Here is a 20,479-nt window from a genome sequence, read left to right as displayed (position 1 = left end):
TTTAGAGAATTTGCAAATCTTGAGTTGATATTTTTATTAATTCTCCTGAGCCACCATAACTGATCACCATAGCTGGATGCCTGTAAGTAACAAGTTTATTCTCTTCCATATCCACAAGATATAAATCTCCATTAAAGGTAGTTGCTACAGTACATTTCTCTGGAAAGGTCCAAGGACTAAAGCATCCCATGCTTTCTCTTGTCTTTTTGTGGCTGCCAGCAGTCCTTAGTGATCTCTGGCTTGTGGACATGTCACGCTGCATGCTTTGCTTTTATCCTTGTTGCTACCTTTTCTTGTATCTGGGTAGCTAATCCTGAGCTTGGAATCCTCAGTCATTAGGTAATTTGTTATACAATTATTTCATTTTTCCAAGGAGGTCACATTCTGAGATTTGGGGATGATGTGCATTTCTATGGATACCATTCAACCAGCTACAGCTGTCTTTATCAGCACTCTCATAACTTCATGGTGTGCCAGCATCCCTGTGTATTATGAAGCAGTTAAGAGAAATCACCCTACATATAGCATTTGTACTAGTCCTAAGTGTATATCCAAGTACATAAGCAGCCAAGTATTCCTGTATGGAACTTGTAATTTCTGAATATAACTGAAAATTCCGATTCAACCTGAAAATTTTTCTTCAAATTTACGTTTTGAAATTTGACCCCAAATTGGTTTTTAAAAAACAGTTATATCACTAAATAACCTGAAATATAAATAAAAAAAAAAAAAAACTGAGCTCCAGCAACTCTTCCACCATGCAGAATTAGTTTTTTTGAAGTGTTAGTTATTTTTATTAAACTGTTATTACAGGTTACATTCAAAACAAATTTGTCAACCTAGAGTTATTAAGTTATGCCATAGAACATGAGTTAATATATGATACCAGGCACATACTATAGAAACATCAGAAATTATGTTGACTCAAATTCATATGTGAGGCTAAAGAATGTGCAAGTAACCTGACATATGTAGAAAACTAATATATATGTAACCTTCGTCTTTGCTCAGAAGGTTTTCATCCTTATTATACATTTAAATTGATCAGTCACTAGTGAGACATATTTTTTCTATAAATATGTCTATAAATATCAGTTATAGCAAGTTCTCAACAAATAGCTTTCACAGTTCTATTCACTTAATGAATAAAAGAATTAGTACCTAGCAATCCTTTTTTGATGTTTTAAGCCTATAATGAATGAATTCTCACTTCCCAGTAGACACTGTACTAGATACTTGGCTTGAAAAGGACAAAGCTTTCTTGTGAGCTTCTGAAAAGGAAAACTAGCAAGAGTATACCACCATTTAACAAAAGCTGTTGTCAAAGGCCCTTATGGGGTCTTGGAGAGCTGTAAGCACATAGGTCTTTGCTGTATTGAAATTTCCATTTTAGGTATGAGTGTAGGACATAATGCACAGAAAAGAGAAGACACATGTACATCACTTGGCTAGCTGTCAGTGAGCAAGGCACTGATGGGTATAACAGAATGTCACTAGGAGTCATTTTATTGTTAGGGTTTGTTTTGTTTGTGTTTTTGTTTTTTGTTTGTTGGTTTTTAGATAAGAGTAGTATTTGGTTTTTACACTGTGTCTGCAGGCTGTCTAGTCTCAGGTTCTTGTTCACCCAAGCAGTGTGAGGTATGGATTCCATGTTGTAGATCTTATGCCAAATCAGATACTGGTTACTTACTCTCACAGCTTTGTCCCACCCTTGTACTATCATATCTTGCAGGCAGCACACCATTGTAGGTCAAAGGGTTTGTGGCTGGTTGGTGCTTAGGTTTCTTCTTTGGTAGTGCGCAGAGTCCCTTCCTGTACCAAAGGCATTCTCATATATAGGTGAGAAGACTATGTGGGCACCAGCTTGACATTTCCATGTTCAATGAATTGTATGGATGTTGTCTTCAGCAGTGGGGCGTTTCCACCCATTTGTGGTGAGCAACCTATAGTCTTGGGTTTTTTTTTTGGGGGGGGGGGCGGTTCACATGGGACACCTTTGCCAACTATTCAATTAGATATAATGCAATCCAGATACTAGAATCTTCATTTGGTTATAGTGTATGGCCAATTGGGACTCTCACCCATTGTGTGGACATTTCATCAAGATTTCCTTCATCTATTTATATATTTTAGAAAGTTTCTATTGAACTAGGTTTTCATTTTTCCCTGAAAATGGCCTTTAATTTTCACTTTCTCCCTCTATGTTCCCTCCCATGTCCCCCTCTTACCTTCCCCTCATCCCCCTTTTCTTTCCTCCATTCCACTTGCTCCTTCCCCTCCAGCCCCTTCCCATTCATTCAAAACTATCCATTCTATATCCCTTTCCTAAGAAGATCAATATGCTCCTATTCCCCCAGTGCCTTACTTTTAACTAACTGCTGTGGTCTGTGGATGTAGCTTTGTTATCATTGCCTTAACAGCTACTATCCACAAATAGGAGATTATATGCCATATTTCTCTTTTTTGGCCTGAGTTACCTCACTCAGAATGATTTGTTTCTGGTTCTATCCATTTAGCTAGAATTTCATGTTTTTATTTTTTTTAACAGCTGAAAAAGACTCTGCTGTGTAAATGGTACCACATTTTCTTTATTCAGTCTTAGGTTTAGGGACATCTAGGTTGTTCTGCATTTCTGGCTATTATGAGTTGAGAAGCAATGAACATGGCTGAGCAAGTGTCTCTGTGATATGATAAATCATCCTTTCGTCATATGCCCAAGAGTGGTATAGCTGGATCTTGAGATAGATCTATTCCCGTCTTTCTGAGGAACTGTCACACTGATTTCCAGTACAAATTCGCACTACCTCCACAGATGTATTAGTGTAGAGGAAGATTGAAGGAGGAGATATAGATGATCCACTTGAGATTGGGGCATAGTGGAGGACATGACAGTAGCAGGTGGTCAGCTACAGTGATGGGGGTGAGACTGGGAGATTGAAGAGGAGTGGAGAGCCAGGTTAGGATCCACAGTTAGCCTATCCACTTTTCTGGGCCAAGTGATCTACGGGTTCTCAGGAAAATGCCTGATAAACCTGGGGACTAGGATAAAACCACGAGTCCAGGAAGATGGTTGGTGGGGAAGATCTGTGTGATGCACTGGATATGTGGGCAGGGAGGGAAAGAAGGACCGATGGGATTGTTTGATGCAGAGCTGGGGATTAGATTGGGGGATTAGATTTGGAGGAGAGGAGGAAGAAGTGAAGATCTGTAGTTAGCTTCCCTGTCTGGGACATATATGCTGAATATCTGTCCTGTGGCACATTGAAAAGCAGTACCATCAGTTTCCTGTATATGCACACAAAACTCTTACATAGCTTGATGTATTGTTTTGACTACTGATACAGTCATCTCTTCTATGTACTTCTTGAATTTAAAATTTACCTTGTTCATCAATATCTCTGTTGATATAAAAGATTTCTCAAGTTCTTACATTACACATGATTTCCCACAAGTTGATTTTGTCCCACAATTATAATTGTCAGCCCCCAATTCTTTCCTCCCTTTAAAACCCACATCATGCTTGCAGAGAAGGCTGATTCATTCTCCACATACAAGTGAAGTACTACAGCAGAAGTATGTGCTCCCTCTTGCCTAACAGGCCATTTAGAACCTCCCCATTTGTTCATCATCCATGTCTTTCAGCCAATACAAGCCTTTTCTCTGGCAACATAATGAAGAAAGAAACGAAACAGAACACAAAAAGCCAAAAGCGTATCCCAGTGTGCTTTTGCTGTAGCCTAGAACATCATTATTTTGTTTTGTCTTGTGTTTTTTTTTTTTTTTTTTTTTTTTTCCGAGACAGGGTTTCTCTGTGTAGTTTTGGTGCCTGTCCTGGATCTTGCTCTGTAGATCAGGCTGACATTGAACTCACAGAGATCAGCCTGGCTCTGCCTCCTGAGTGCTGGGATTAAAAGTGTGAGCCACCACTGCCTGACTGAAAATTATTAATTTTCATCTTTATGTTACCACTTTTATTGTGATATTCTTATTGTGTTTTGTTGTCGACCTCATTGATATTCAGGATTAAAATACCACTTATCTATTTTGTCCATCTGGTTTTATTATTTTTAACTTGGCATTCATAAAATACTATGCAGCTATTATTGAATTTATCAAGGAAAAGTTCATTTGTTGAGAGTAGGAAACTTGTTCCTCACATAGAAAAATGTTCTTGTTTATGAGGAAAGTTAATTTAGTTCAGATTTTTAACTTATCCAGTGGCAATAAGTGTTTAAACTTTTTATAAGGAGATTACTTTTCTTGTGTTGTTTCATGGTGTATAAGAATGAATGTGACATTTAATAAGCTTGTTAGGAAATAATCAAAGCCTAGGAATATTCGTAATGGATCATTTTCCATTGCAAAGATTACTTAAATATATGTAATTTCTAAATTATTTTTCTTAATAAATCTAAATTATAATATTTTGGAAAACTTGCATTCATGATGGCTGTAAGTTTTCATGTTGTTATTTAAGTTTTATTCTAAAGTTTCTTCATCACTACTGGTCTATATTTGTCGTAATGACAACACTCTTGATGAAATGTATGTGTGATGTTAATGTCCTAGATATTAAATCTGTTTTCACATTTTATTTTTAATAACTTTATTAGGAGATGCTGACGATAAATTCAAAATATATTTCTCTAACAAATATTTAGATATTTGCCAATATGTTGTATTACTAAAGACACAGAACAAAATGGAATATCGAGTCCTCCATTTTGAGTAAAGGAATAAAACTTTATAGAAGAACTGTTGACATATTCAGTCCCATAGATGAAGTTTAATTGCATTTTGCTAATTGCAGAGGCCAATCTCAAACAACTGTGAGGTTCATGACAGAGTCCTCTTTTACAGAATCCCCAGCCATTGGGGAACAGAGCTACATAATGTGATAATTGTGATAGGGTACATCAGCTACACAGTTTGAGACACTTTGTGGTTCTAATGATAGAAAGCACACCTTCCAGGAGACTTGCTGAGGATTTTGACTCTTGTTTTAAGGTCCAAGATAAGAGTGATAAAGGAATGGAATGGACAACAGGTAGATAAGTGTCATTTGTAGAATCATGTGCATGATGGATGTCGGAGAATGGGAACAATTGAACTATATGCTGTATATTATATTTGAGAATGCTTTATAAGACCTAGATCCAGACAGGTTGTGGGAAGGTCCTAGTTCCAGTTCTCAAATATCATGTAACCACTGAAACCTGGAAATTATTTTTAGTGTGGAAATCTGTATGCACAATGTGAAGATGTGTTGGAGATAAATAGTAGGAAGTTAGGGAGGCATGTGTATTCCATAAGACCTGAATAGTCATTGAGAAATTGGGAAGTCCAGGACTCAAGGGATTGTTTACTCTGTCTGAACATAGGAGTGAGATGTCTATGGAATACAGCTGAATATTATATGAGCGGGAAGGTTCTAAACTGGCAGCTTCCTGTACAGTAAACAGCTTATAGTGGTACTTCTGTCGTTCCACCATAGATGAGCTGGTGGAGAACAGTCTGTCTCGGGTAATTGAAAGATGGACTATGGATCAAATCTGCATGAGAATAGACAAATCAGAGGGCCTTACAGTATGCTAGCCAACTTTAATAACAGTTCTGCTTTTATTATTTTTATTCTAAGTAATGGTAAAAGGTTCATTTCTTAATCAAGAGATGTCACACAGTTGATAGGTAATAGATAGGAACTTCGAGGACTCTTCAAATCTATAGCAAATTTAAGACTGATAGCTGTCTGGACTTGAAACCCCTATGTTTCCCCTGATGGAGCTAAGAACCAAACCAAATGCCCTAAGCTTGCTAGCCAGTCTCTCTACCACTGAGCAAAGCTAAGGTCTAAAATTGGCATTGGAAACAAGTGTCATCTTGTGAGATTGAGCCCTTGTCCTACAAAGAGTACACAGTCCACTCTCTAGATGACTCACAGGTATACCTGTAAATTAATGCTTCCTTGAGAGGGTATTGTTGAAAACGTCCCTATATATTTGAAATTATTCAAGAAAAAAAAAATCATTGACTCTTAAGGGTAAAATTTTGTTTAAAAATGAACAAAGGAACTATTTATAGAAATATAATAATTGCGAAAAATGGAAGCATCAGAGGGTCAGAGGGATTCTTAAATTACTCTTTAGTGTTACACATTGAATGGCTCCAACCATTAGATTGTATGTTATTAGCCTGGAATGTACACACTGTTTTTTCTCTTCCAAATGTATTTTGGTCCTTACTTAAAAGCTAGCAGTGAGAGGTTGGTCAATTACATTTAAATTCACTTAACTACAGTGTACAAGGAATGTAATGAGAGAGTACAGATGCAGCAGAAGAAACAGCTTAGTAGGATTACTGTCTTTAGGGTAGCCACACAAGCATCATTTTAAAGGGTAGCTTACTTACTCTTGCTGTTGGCCTTAAGTGTGCCCTCAAACACCTCTCCTGTTGTGCTCGGGAGCACACAGAGTTTCTTCAGATGGATGTCTCAATGTCCTGATGACCTGCAATGTATTAGTCGTGGTGAACTCCATGACTTTCTTATTGTTTCTTAAATGTTGGCATCATTCATTTCAAACTTTACGTTTTATAATTTCTTATTCACTTCTATAAATAAGAAAAACATACTACAAAAGGGGCTTTATTCTGTGTTAGTAGATTTGATCTCTTATGAAATGTCAGTGAGGTAAAAATGTGAGGTGAGATATTCTGTTTTCACTGATGTTGAAATAGGACATAAGAGAATTTGCTCCACATCACAAGAAAGCAAGCCCCAATGCACTGTACTGGTTAGAGAAGCCTTCTATTCATTGGGGATTAGTGTTCTCAAGTATTAACTATGTGAGTAGAGGATGAGTACTTTAACATCCCCTCCCCCTCAATCCTCTAGGGAGCGAAAGGAGAGTCTGTGGAGCATGAGATATTCATTAGTGGCCAGTGATTTAATTACCATTGCCTTGTAATAACACTGCAGTAAAAACTGAAGCAAAGAGTCTAAGGGAGCTTCCAGGTCTGTGAGCCTCCAGGTGTTCTGAGAGGGTAGTATACCCAAAGAGCAGGGGGTTCTGCCCATTCTCCTGTCCTCTGTGGTGGGCTTCTCCTTACTTAGGTTGTTCCTGTGCCATGTCCCTTTTAATAACACTTCCATTATAAGGACTGTGCTTTCCCAAGCTCATGAGCCATCCTAATGAACTCTGGAACTTTAGGGAAGGGTCCTGGGAAGATCCTAAAATTTCTAGCCAGTTCAGAAGTATAGATGGCTGCCTGGACATGAAATTGGCATCTGAAATGAAGGTTGTCTTATGGGATTGAATCTGTGTTCTGAGTATGCCACTAACTTTCTATAATTAGTGTTAGCCTAACATTGAATTGTGGGAAATCCAACTGTAAAAAAAATTAAGAGACATAGTTATTGTTGGAAAAGTCTATATCTGATACAAGGAAACAACAGCCGAAGCACTAGCAGCCCCAGCCTAACACCATCAGCTGTGTTCTCCTTCAGCACTGCCTTGTTCTCCTAGTGTCCCCAGACACATGGCTGTTGATTTCCAGTGTCAGGAACCATTTCCTCTATAATTTCTTTAGAAAATTCACAGGTGGTTCAAAACATTTATACTTACTGAAACTATGGAACCCCTTATTAAACAAAGGTTCAAAACCACGTTAACACATTTTATTAAGTAAATATGTGTTCAGGCAGCTTCAGGCTATGCATCTGTTTTGAGCTATCAGTTAAACTTATTTCCCAAAATTTTCCTTGTGTCTTGATTTATGAGGGTCCTCAGACTCATATATGTTGTTTTGCTAGATTGTTCTAATATAGTATTTTGAGTATATATTTTGATTCAGTGGTAGGATATTATTTTGTGTTCCTTTTTCAAAAATAACATTCCACTTTTTAGTTGTTTGTGCTTTTATTGCACACTAAGCCTTTCTTTCCTTGTTTTGTAAACTGGAAACACTAATGATATCTAGATTATGATGTTCTTGTGAGTATTAATGGTGAACAAGACAGATAAAGCTTACATCACTACTCAGCAAGGGCTATATTGTCATTGATACTGTTTTTATTATAGCTTCTACTGCAGTGATTACTACTTTATTGCAGTAGTACTAATAAACCATAGCATAAATTGATACAGGCCTTCAAAATTTACTGACCACTTTCTTAGTTAATGAAAAATATTTCTTTTTTTTAATCTTCACATAATAGCATTTTCTTATTGGTGAAATTATAAAAGCCACTCCACGTAGTTAAAAGGGAGGTTTATTTTGTGGGGTAACTTACAAATGAAGGGATAGGTTGCAGGGTCTGGCAAAGGTATAGCGCAGTACGGCGGTGTTCTCTGGAGAACTCTGCTTGGTCTACCTCCAGCATCCAGAGTCTGGGAACCAAGCAAGAGACCTCTTCCCGATCCTTCGGCTTCTGCTTCCTCCTCCGCCCTGCCTTGTGGGCGTGACCATTACTGAAGCCTCAATGGGGGTTGGAACTTCCAGGCCAATGCTGGGATGGCTATCCACTACATCTCCCCCTTTTGTCTAAATAAGAAAGTTCTAACCTAATACAAGACTATATACAAAGAGATGGTTATCAAATATTGTCCAGGAGTAATGAGCGATAATGACATAGATAATTTGGAATTACAATAAGTACAAACAATATCAAGCAAAAAACACATAGTAAAATCCAGGGAAGTCTAGGGCATGGGTGGGTGGCGTGTTACAAAGATCATTCCAAAAGTGTCCTATCCTAATACTTAATATATCCTATCTAAGATATTATATATGTATATATACTAAGTTGTAACTGTAACTGCTAATCTCCAACCTCATCTTCAAGATTCTAATTATCTCCATGCTTACTCTTGATTTCTTGGAATCCTTTCTTACATGTCATGACATCTTTAAATCCAAACCTTCCATTCTGATAAAAAATAAGTTTTTTCCAATAGCAATCTCTGAAGTCTCCAGAAGGAAGATGGGGCCCCAACAACAACAACTCTACCCAATCCAGAATGATGCCATGGTAATCATCATCATACTACACTTCTTGCCAAAATTTCAGACAATCTTACCCATTACTCAGAGAGTTGCTGCAGAATCTATAGTTAGTCTAACTGAGATTTAACTATCTGAGCTTTCTCACAATACCCAACAGAGATACCATCGCTCCCTAAACAGCAGGAAGCAATTCTAAGAAAACGACGCCCCTTCTCCCTAAGGTTTCATATTTCTCAGGGTTATGGATAATGGTTCTAGGGTTGGGGGTGGAAGAAACTGTTAAACTCAGTACTCTCCTTAAGGAAAGAAAATATGTCTCAAAAAAAAAAAAAGGGAAAAGAAGAAATGGAATGGATAGGTATAAGATATTATGGTAGACTGTCATATACATTAGTAAACAAATTTAGTAACTGAGTATGTCCACACTTATAGGTAAAACTGTACTCACTCCTCACAATTAATTCCAACTTAGAAAATGAAAGGATTCTTAGAAATTTTGTATTCATTTAAAAACAATTTTATATAATTCACATCTATAAGATTTTTTGTATTAAAATTTACCTAAACCAAAAGCAAATAAATATTCATAAAGTAGTTTTAAGGCTACTGTGTCTACTTTATGTAATAGTAACTTCTTACCTTAGTCATGTAAAAGTGACTGACTGCAGAGATTTGAGAACTAATTTTTAATGCTTATTGTTTGTTGTAAGGTCAGTTCATTGTGCCTATGCCTCAGTACTCTTGGTAATTATGCACCATTCATGTGTATTGTGAGAGCAGATTTAGTTCAAAGATGGAGTCTGTCAGTAATTAAATAGTAAACACAGGTAGTGATTAGTTCCTGGTAAAGAGTCTCTGTCGTCTTAAATGTCCTCTCCTACCTTTTCTTTCCTATGAGAGATTAGTTTGACCAATAGAAACTTTTAGCACATCCTTCCCAACTAATCACAATTCTCTCAAGAGATACCTTGGGAAATGTAACAATTGTATTTGAGTTCAGCATTTAAAATGACAGACTTCCTTTGCCCTTATCTCACTAGATAATTTTGTTCTATTTGTAGTAGTTAATATATCTACTTTTCTTAAGTGACATTGGCTTATGTCAGAACTTGTTTGATTTGCTTTCTATCTGGATTTAAAAATCAAAAGGTTATAGATTAAATTTGATGAAATTGAATTGTTTTAGAATGAATTTTCTTACAACTTTTTTTTTTTTACAAATGTTTTGTTACTAGATTGTTTTACCTTTTATATATTATAATTTTGTCCTTTCAAGTCATTTAATATGCTCTCTTTTAGTCTCTGTAGAAATGCTGGAAAAGAATTTGAAGCAGATGGGAAGGCAGCTTCAACAGCTTGAGAAGGATTTGGAAACCTTTCCCCCTCCTGAGGACTTGCATGACAAGTTTTTGATGAAGATGTCCATATCCTTTTGATATCTACATAAGTCTTTAGTCAACTGGATTGACAAATTTTTTAGTGTTCTTAAGTGTGTTTGTATAACTAAAGTAAATTACATAGTGACAATTTATTAAAGGTTTGACTTATCTTTCAGGTAAATTAACCAAGGTATATTTTATCATGAATAATGCATGAAGGATTTCTACTTTTTGTTTTTCATCTTCTTGAATAATAGAATTTTTTTTCATCATGTTCATTCTGTAGCCTTATTCCGTTTGATAAAGAATATTAAAACTTAGTTTGAATCTAATGTTGTGAAATGTGATTTAGCTACTTTTGGACTATTTCAGGAACCAAGTATAGACTATAAAATCCTAGCATGAGTAACAACCTCAAGGGTTGATATGCATTAGAAATTAACTCTGACTCCACAGAGTGTTTCCTTTAGACACACTCTGCCATTCCAAAATAAAAAAGAAGTTTGTTACAATTACTGCTTATGTGTGCTTTCTCCCAACTCCAAATGAAATTGAAAACAATGTCTGTAAATTAATAGCGTGATGTTTGTGTCTCATTGATTTACAGTTTGCTCTGGATTCACTTGTCTTTGTTAGCAATAACTTTGCAGCTTGGTCTCTAATTAGTGAAGTAATGAACTTCTTTCTTTCCTGAAGCTAAAGTTAAGTTGCTTTGCAGACCACAGTATGAAATCAGTAATGGATATCTTTTCCATTGTAATGAAATATTGTGATAATGCATTATTAAAATCCCATATGGATATCTGAATTCTATATGAAAGGACAACCACGTTCTAGAATGAGAACTTATACATAGACTTCCGTAATATTTTATACTGATGTACTTAAAATAAGATGACTTCCTCATTCTGCTTCTCCCTTGAGATTTAGGGAATCAGAAAATTATTTTTTGGTTTGTCATAGACTTTGTTATATGTGCTTTCAGCTTAATTGTGAATTAGTTCAATTTTATCTTCCTTCTCTATCTCTGTCAGGAAATACAAAAATGCACTCAGTAGCAATCAGTTCAGGATAATGTGTTTGTTTCCTCTCACATCTTATGTCCTACCCAGCTTCCTTTTAAAGAGGTTGTCTCTATTACTAGACTTGGTAAGGATTTCTTTTTATTTTTAGACTAAAGATTAAGTAAATATCCATCAGAAGTATAGATTTGCACCACCCTTTCAACTGACAAATTTGTTGTATTTTTATAATTATTCTTGGATTTGTTTCTCAATCATTTTATCAGGTTAACAAATGCACATGTGACTTTTTTTTTTTAATCTATAAGCATTGTTAACTGAACTTATTCGGTTTTATTCCCCATAGATATAAAAACGCATCTTAAAAAAGATTTTGTTCAAAGGTAGCTTCTCATCATACACTAATTAGGAAGCTTGGGTTTTTCACACTAGCATGAATTCCTAAGCTTGCAGTAAAATCCTGCTCAGCATTCAGTCTCGGGACATAGCCCTACCCGTATTCATACGACACAAGTTCTGAATGATGTTGATTTCCTGTAAGGTGTGTAGCTCATAAAATGCAGCCAGCAGGAAATCAGAAGCAGGAAGGATGAGGCTTTGCTGGAAACAGTTTTTCATTATGAGTAAAATTACACTCCATGGACAGGAGAGCTACTATATCCTGTCGCTAAATATCACAACCTAGAAGCCTCTAATGAACTGATTAGCATTCATGTGTCTCTTGGAAGTCAGATATATGAACAGTTGGTGCACTCTGCGATTGACAAAGCTTATAATCGTAAATATTCTTTGCCAAGATTCGACTGCATTCATTTACTTTTCATCTTAGTTAGACATACTAGTTTTGAAGTAATTAAATTCATTCATTGCAAGACTTTGTTTACTTTAATTAGGACTGACAAGTCAGATTTTGAATATTAAATGCATTTATACAGATCTTATTAAAATGGCAAATTGTGAGCTTCCTGGATCTCAGAAAATAGAAGGATTTAAAAGCAAAAATGCACAATGAATAAAAACATAACTGAAGTTTATTATTAGTACCCAAACTTTGTTTACTTTGTTCGTGCGTTATGTTTAAAAGCATGAGTTGAAGTCCATATCAAGAACTTAGTTCTACAGCCAATTCTGGAAGAATATTGTATATCATTTAGTTTGTAAAAAATGTATCTTTCCAAGTAAATACTCATTTTAAACAATTATGTATTCATAAAGTATTAAATACCTGTTAACTGAAGTGTTAAAGAAACAGATAGCTTTTGTTGTATGAGAGTCCTCTAATGGCATTCACTCCGACCATGTTCTTCTTCCAGCACATTCTCACTTGGTGCATCTGCATTCTTCCCACAAAAAAGGCTTGTGGTACATCATTGAAATGCATGTACAGTTATTTCATGTTATCATCCTTCTCATAACGTTATTTTCCACTTTCTAAGCCTGGCCAGAATGATAACTAATTGAATAGCTCCACAGCAAACATTTATCTAAAAAATGTAAAACACAAATTTAAGGTGCGCTTAGCTGCTGGTATATGAAAGGTGTGTGAAGTATACATGGTAATCGCCGAGAAATGTGAGAAAATGCCAGGGTTCATTCCGTACTGTGTCTGTTCCTCTCTTCTCAGTTAGCCTCTGTCTTGCTGTGTAACAAAAGAAACCTTCATTTGTCTCATGTTAATTATCATGGGAAGTTCTCGCCTTTTTTTTAACTGATCTGTTTTCATATTGTATAATGTATGTTTTCATGACCACAGAATCTTAGCCTATCTTGTTAAAACTGTTTTGTTTAGTACCTAGAGCTGCAGTGAACTTGTGAATATTTCCTGAAACAGTTGGCTAGATCTTGGGTTCTGTAGAGGGCTTGTCAAAGATATTAGATATATGGATCTCACTGAAGTTGATCATTGAACATTATGTTAATGGAAAGATTGTGCCTCCCTACACACACACACACACAGACACACACACACACACAGACACACACACACACACACACACACAACTTTGTGCACATGGAAGCTAGAGGTTGATTTCTGCTATCTCCTCAGTCACTCTCTAGCTTATGCTTTTGGAACAGGGTCTCTTGCTAAACCTAGAACTTACCCATATAGCAAGGTTGGTTAACCAGTGAGCTACAGGTGCATACCTATTTCTTTCTCTCAGTTCTGCGATTATAGATCTATGCCTCTGCACCTGACTTTTACATGGGTCTGGGTATCCCCGCTCAAGTCCTCATGCTTGCACAACAGGCACTTTATGCACTTGAGCTGTGTCCCCAGTTCTTGGAAGCAGTGTGTTTCCAATGATGGCAACATAATAGTTGTCTGTGAATACTGTGACTGCATCCGGAGAGGAAGTTTGGCAGTCGGCAGTAGTGGTAGACAATGACTACAGTACCAAGTTGTACTTTAGATACCTAGCTCTAATTGTTTTGAGATTGTATGAACACAGATCTGCATCTCATGCATCTTCCAAATAGTACAATTACAGTGATTCAAGCTGAAACATTTGAGGTAGACTGTCACTCATTTTACATTAATTTTATCAAAAGCTTATTTTGTTACATGGCTCCTATGTTTTTCTGAATGTTTGTAGAACTTGATGCTGATAAAACTGATACAGCCTATCTCCTAATTATGTGTTCATTTACTTTTGTTTTTGTTTTTTTTGTTTTTTTGGAGACAAATTCACACTGAAACCCAGGCTAGCCTCACATCCATAGTAGTAAACCCACGAAGTGTTGAGGTGCTGAGATTACAGAGGGGAGCTATGATGCCTGGCATTCACATTTTGTTCTAGTGGGAATTAAGAATTGGCACAAAGACATCTAGTTTTGGTTTTTCTTTTAGAAGATGATAATTATTCTTTCACTGTTCCTTAAAAGAGGAGAGACTCTCCACACTAAAGTAGTATGCCTTATTCCTGTAACCAGTTATTGCACTCTATCCCACAATCGTTTCAAGCATCTAAGGATTGATTTGGCCATTTCCAAAATTGACTTAATTTAATCATGGCGGACTTTACCATTGTTTTGGGTAATTCCTGTTATTTAAAGCTCCACTTCATTTCCTTTTGGAGTAAATTGTGTTATACATAATAATGATAAGAAAATTAACTTAAAAACCCCCGGCTGTTAGGACAAAACCATGTCATTTCCGTGACTCTGGTTCTTCATCATCCTTTCTATCCTATCTTTCAATATAATTGTTTTCGAAGTATATGCTGATGCACTTTGGATGTTTCCTCACTTCTTACCTCAAAATATACAACATGGCATAGCTTTATTTTAAACTGCTTAACAAATGGATTCTTGACGATGTGCGTTTTCCCACATGTTGGGAGAAAATTAATAATATTTGTGCAGTGCCTGTGGTTAAAACTCAGAACCTTATAAGCAGTTCTATGGGCAGGAAAGGAGAAGTGTGGAATCACCCAGAGACCTTCCCCCAAGCATTTCTTCATAAATTGTTACATCATCTCTCCGACTGTGTTCAAGTACATGCATGTGTGCAGTTTTGTGAATAACATGCCTTGACTTCTCACCAGCGTTGTCTGTAGTCTGTTTAGGAAACATCTGTTACTACCAGTGATTCACCGTTCTCATATTAACTGCAGTGTCTTTCAGAATGGCATGATTTATATTATCAGAAATTGTTGTGAGAACAATTCCATATATTTCCCCCACCTTTGCCTAATGTGTTTTATGTGTGCAAGCATAAATTTTAAATTTTAATCATATGTAGAAGAAACTACATAGAAATTTTTTTAGTAAAGAATTTAAAGCATCAATTATCTTGCATAATGAATTTATTGATAAACTTCTAAAACCATCGTGGTTTTAGAATCTTTAGTTTAAATTGAGTAAATGGGCAGTAACAATACAAAGTGTTTATGTATATTCCCAACTGCGTGATCACTTTTCTTGGCAAGTTGCTAAAACTGACTATCTGCTCACAATATCTGTATGAGAAGGTGATGTTATACTTCCAGTTTTACAGTTAAGGCAGTCAAGGCAGTGAGATGAAGGCCTTGTCTACAAACACACCACCCTCAGGAGCTGTGCCTTGACCTTAAGTTGTTAATTCACATTCTTTATTTCAGTATATTCTATATGCTCATTCCTAACTGCTGGACTATAATCTTTTATTTCACAAGCTGTGTGGTATAGATTACTATTATGACAGATCAGAAAAAGTTTCTTGAACTGAACTATGAAAGACAAATACTTAATATAGAAGTATTTATTTGGATATTTGCCAAAGTTAACTTACAATTCAATTACAATTTTTTTTGTTTTTTATTTTTTTCTTTATGCCATAAAAATTCTTCTCAGCCATGCTCAGTTTGGGAGATGTAGTAATGATAACTAAAAATTAGAATAAAATATGGAGGTAGAAATGTTTTCATTTTATCTTATAGAACATCACTTTGTAACTTTCAAAAATCCTTAACTCCAATATATACAGCTTTGTTAGCAGTGCCAAAGAGCAGTATGAAAAACTCTCCAAGCTGCTAGACAGCATGACTCAGTTGTACCAGAGTGCAATGGGCTACTATGCTGTTGACACGAAGAAGGTTTCTGTGGAGGATTTTTTTAACGACTTGAATAACTTCAGAACGACATTCATGGTATGGGAAGCTTTACACTTGTTTTCGGACAAGTCCCCTTGCCATCCTTTCCTGCCCGTTCTTTCTGTTACTGCGTTACTTAATCCTGTTCTTACGTTTTGCAAGGAAACCTACCTTTTCTCTAGTGTTGTATGTTAGGTTGGAATTTTTCAAATTTTAAATCTGTTGAAAAATATGTAGTTCTCTTTGGGATCTTTTTAAACATGAAACTGTAATCAGAAAGTTTGATTGAAAAAGTGACAAATTTTGATGGTTTCCATAAAGGCCCCCTCCTGGCTGATTACAGAGCACGTCTATAGTAAGTTTTTGGCTATGAATTTGCTTCTTTATGCTTAAGATCAATTTGTATTTTTGTGGGATAATTTTACCAATTTCCATGCAGCTCCTGCGAAGCTTTTCTCCCCTCCTTTTTTAATGCATTGTACAATAAGCTCCCTGTGATTTCCCTTTGAGTAGGTTTTACATTCCTACAGTTTGCCTCAGACACTTTAATAGGGAGGTCAGGTCTTTGAGGTACAATCCTTTCATTTAGGTATTAAAAAGATCTTTTGAAAAGTATTAGCTGATTAGATGGGGGAAAAAAAAACCACAAGCATGTTAAAGTGAGAAGGTATTGTTGCCTCCCTTGGGAGACAGGGGATACAGTACAGCTAGGAAAAAATTGTTATTCTTAATAAATGGGGAAGTCATTTCTATATTTCAGCAAATGTTTGTGAGGATTAAAATTTTTTGAAGTATAAAGAAAGAGAAGATTGGATTTAAAGAGCTGCTTTTTAATCTCAGGAAAACTTTATTGCTAACTTTTTTGGACAGTTATAATTACAAATGATTTGATGAGTTTTTAATGCAAGCCTTCCATTTAAAAGGAAAGCAACAACATGCACATTTACTAATACTTCTTATTCTTTTTTCTCCAAAAATTCAATTTAAATTGTCTTTATTATTGTATATGTATTTAGTCTGTCTTATGGTGTGTGTGTGTGTGTGTGTGTGTGTGTGTGTGTGTGTGTGAGTGAGAGAGAGAGAGAGAGAGAGAGAGAGACTTTGTCACACATTGTTTAGAATTATCTAATGACTCATGAGGCACCATGCTTAGTGGAAATGAATTGTAAAATGTTTGTAGTTTGAGAAAGGTAGTCTTGGATTTCAGAGTGACATCAGTATTGCTTTGTTTCATTGATCTAATCTAGACATAAAGTTCAAGGTTTGTTTTGTAATATGTGGAGAGGGATAGTACCAGAGCCTTAGTCCAGGCCTCCTGCTGAGCTGGCGGGTTCCCAAGGAGTGCTTCCTCTAATTCAGGCCACTCTGTCTTCCATGCTCAGGGCCTGAAGTACTGTTCCTTCTATTCTTAGTTAGCTGCCTCATTGCACTCACCCTTCCCACTCATCTTTCCCAGAATTTCCTTCCTCTCCTGAGATTCAGGCCTGCCTTGTCACTCATGTGTGTCTAGTACAATGCAGTGTTAAAATTATTAAGTGTTTGGAATCATGTGATCAATGGATGCTGTGCTTTTCCCACTAAAGTGTTCATTGTCGACCATTTGCCAAGTTCCATCTTTACCTGTTTAAACTTCCTCACAACCAGATATAGTATTTAGACTTCAGTGCCCTTTTTACAGATAAGACAAAGGCATAAAGAAGTTGGATTGGCTTATCATTGTGTGGCTGGCAAGGAGCCAGTATGCTGACCTAGTTTGCCTGGCCCCTGATTCTGTACCATGTAGACCTGAATTGTATGAACTACTACACGTGTGGCATCTAGAACACCCTCAAGTGGAACTAAATTGAAATCTGCCTCTACTCTCAAACTAAAAATCATGACCAGTTCCACTTATAGTAATTTAATGTGTAATCAATTTATCTGAAATAGTTATGTTTTAGAACTATTTTTGCTTCTGAACTGAAGCTATTAGAAGCTATGTAGTCAGTTCCTTTGACCAACTCACATTGTTTCTCCAAAGTATTACTGCAGTCTTAACTAAGTTCTCTAGATTTTCCTCTTCAGGTTTATTCTTCTGGTTTATAAGAGCTTTGGTACAGTAGCTAAACCATGCAGACCAAGAGAGGAAAGTTTCAAGATCTGTGGCCTCTGTGAAGAACAGCTGTTCATTTGACAGAGCTTTAACTCACCCTGCGTACCTGAGAGTTAAGGCTTTGTGGCTGTCCTTTTCTTCCACAAGGCTCTGTGCTTACAGGGCATCAGTCTGTTTAGAACTATTCATCCATGTTCTTCAGAAATGAGGATTAAGGAAGGGAACAGAGTAGTTTTGTTAAACCTTATTTTGTGAGCATCATCAACAGGAGGAAACCCCAAACACACACCAGTGGTTGAGGACTAGCTTCTTTCTAGACCCTGAGTACTACCTGGACACATGAATACTCTAGGTCTCACTGAGTCTTCACAGTGTTTTGTGAGGTGCAGCGTTGCATGTCGAGCAGACTGAGGTGGAGAAGCGCAGAGTCTTGGAAAAGAGCTTCAAGGTTGAGAGGAACTGCAGTTGAGCTGATGCTGGCCTACTTGCAATTCCTGCACTTAGAGTTTTTAAAAAATTGTTTTTTAATTATGTGTCTGTCGGGTATAGGGGAAGCGTATGCCATGGAATTTGTATAGAGGTCAGAGGACAACTTGAGATTTAGTTCTCTGCTTCCAAAATATGGATCCTGAGACTGGAACTCAGGTCCTCTTATTTGGCAGCATGCAAGCCTCTACCTGCTGGAGCCTGTTCGCTTCCTAAATCTTGCATTTTTAATGGCTTTAAGTACCCTGCTGCTAAGTTTGCATTGAAGTTGGAGATAATGACTTTTAAAGTCTTCTTGTTCTTGTTGTTCTCCTCCTCCTCCTTCTGTTTCTTCCTCTTCTTCCTCCTCCTCCTTTTCCTTCTCCTTCTTCCTCTTTTTCTTTCTCCTTCTCTTTTTAAAGACACCTAGTAAGTACTAGCACAAAGCGTACTTTATTACTTTACACTTTTCAGGATAGCTTTACTATCAAAATATGAAATGTCCTCTTTTAAATTTGAAGACAGTTAACATAAGCCTGGCTGTGATGAGGAGAAAATGAAGGTGGTAGGTGGGGGTAAATCCTTGCCTTTCTGTGGTACCTTTCTGTCTCATGGGACCCTTTCAAGCATAAAGTTACAATTGGAGGTGTTGATTGGAATTGTTGACTGCAAACTGTCAGCTCTCTGCTAGTTGGTGCTCTGCTAGGCATTCAGTTTCCACTGAGGCTACTCATGCCCCTATTACTGTAGTGCTTTATAACTACTCATCAGTTCATGCCTGTGAGTTGTTTGAGGTTCACTCTTCATGAGCATCTTCCTGTTACTCATAGGTAATCTCATCCTTGAAAGGGGTCGTACGCATCCAGTGTGGGTTTTTTTTTTTTGTTTTTTGTTTTTTGTTTTTTTTGTTGTTGGATCCAGCTGGTCACCTCATATCCTTCCTTATCCTAGCCAGCAGCAAAAACATATTCATGCTATCCTTTGAATTTAAACCTAATTTTCTTTTCTACCCTTATCAGTGTAACCTTGAAGTGTAATGTGTGCTCCAGCCTCACTTTGTAACCTAGAAGAGGTCTGTGCCCTGGTTTCCTCACCAGGTCGGAATTACAGGGTTTTATCTTGAATGCTCTCCTCTCTCTTGCAGTACTTCTGTTTTCAGTGAAAACTCCTTTACTCTTAGCTTTCCTTAAGTGAAATTATTAGCACATTCCAACTCTTTACAGACTCAGAAGCTATATCTTTTAAGTCCTTAGTTGTTCTGTGGAACACCTCACTCAGATTTCTACTGCTTGTTGTTGTTTGTTTTTGCTCTTTTGGGGGGCCTGCCACCTAGCTCCCAAGTATACCACAAACAGAGACTTATTCTTAATTATGAATGTCTGGCCTTAGCTTGGCTAGTTTCTTGCCCAGCTTTCCTCAGTTTATCCCATCCACCTTTTGCCTCTGGGCTTTTGCATTTTCATACTTCTGTAAATCCTACTCTTACTCTCACTCCAGGGCTGGCTGTGTAGCTGGGCGACTGGCCCTTGATGTCCTCCCCCTTCTCTGCCTTTCCCCCTCCTTCCATGTCTTCTCTCTGCCTGCCAACCCCATGTATCCTTTCTCCTGCCTTGCTATTGGCCGTTCAGTTCCTTATCAGATCATCAGTTGTTTTAGACAGGCATAGTAACACAGCTTCACAGAGTTAAATAAATGCAACATAAAGAAAATTAATACACCTTAAAATAATATTCTACCACAACTGCTTTTTCTGACCTTTTTTTGTATGTTTCCTTTTAGATAAAATGTTTCAACCAAATTATACACACTTAAAAAAATCTGTTGTTTAGTATTTGAAACATGCTTAAGGACTCAGAATCATCTGAGTCTCTAAATGTCAGATAATTCATATAGAGTGATTTTTTATTTGTGCAGCATTTGGACTAAGTGATTCCTGAGGATATGACT

At 36.8% G+C, this 20,479-nt stretch overlaps 1 protein-coding gene across 1 annotated transcript in view; it reads left to right on the top strand.

Moving 5' to 3' along the window:
- Diaph3 (diaphanous related formin 3) overlaps positions 1-20,479 on the top strand; it is a 483,673-nt gene that overhangs the window by 294,145 nt on the left and 169,049 nt on the right. The window contains 2 exon segments of the mRNA XM_036199401.1: positions 10,303-10,427; positions 15,868-16,032. Of these exon segments, the coding sequence (XP_036055294.1) occupies positions 10,303-10,427; positions 15,868-16,032 (290 nt within the window).

Source organism: Onychomys torridus, chromosome 9 (genome assembly GCF_903995425.1).
Source record: "Onychomys torridus chromosome 9, mOncTor1.1, whole genome shotgun sequence".
Taxonomy (NCBI): Eukaryota; Metazoa; Chordata; class Mammalia; order Rodentia; family Cricetidae; genus Onychomys; species Onychomys torridus.
The sequence above is the reverse complement of the archived record's forward strand: the minus strand, read 5'-3'. Positions and strand labels throughout refer to the sequence as shown.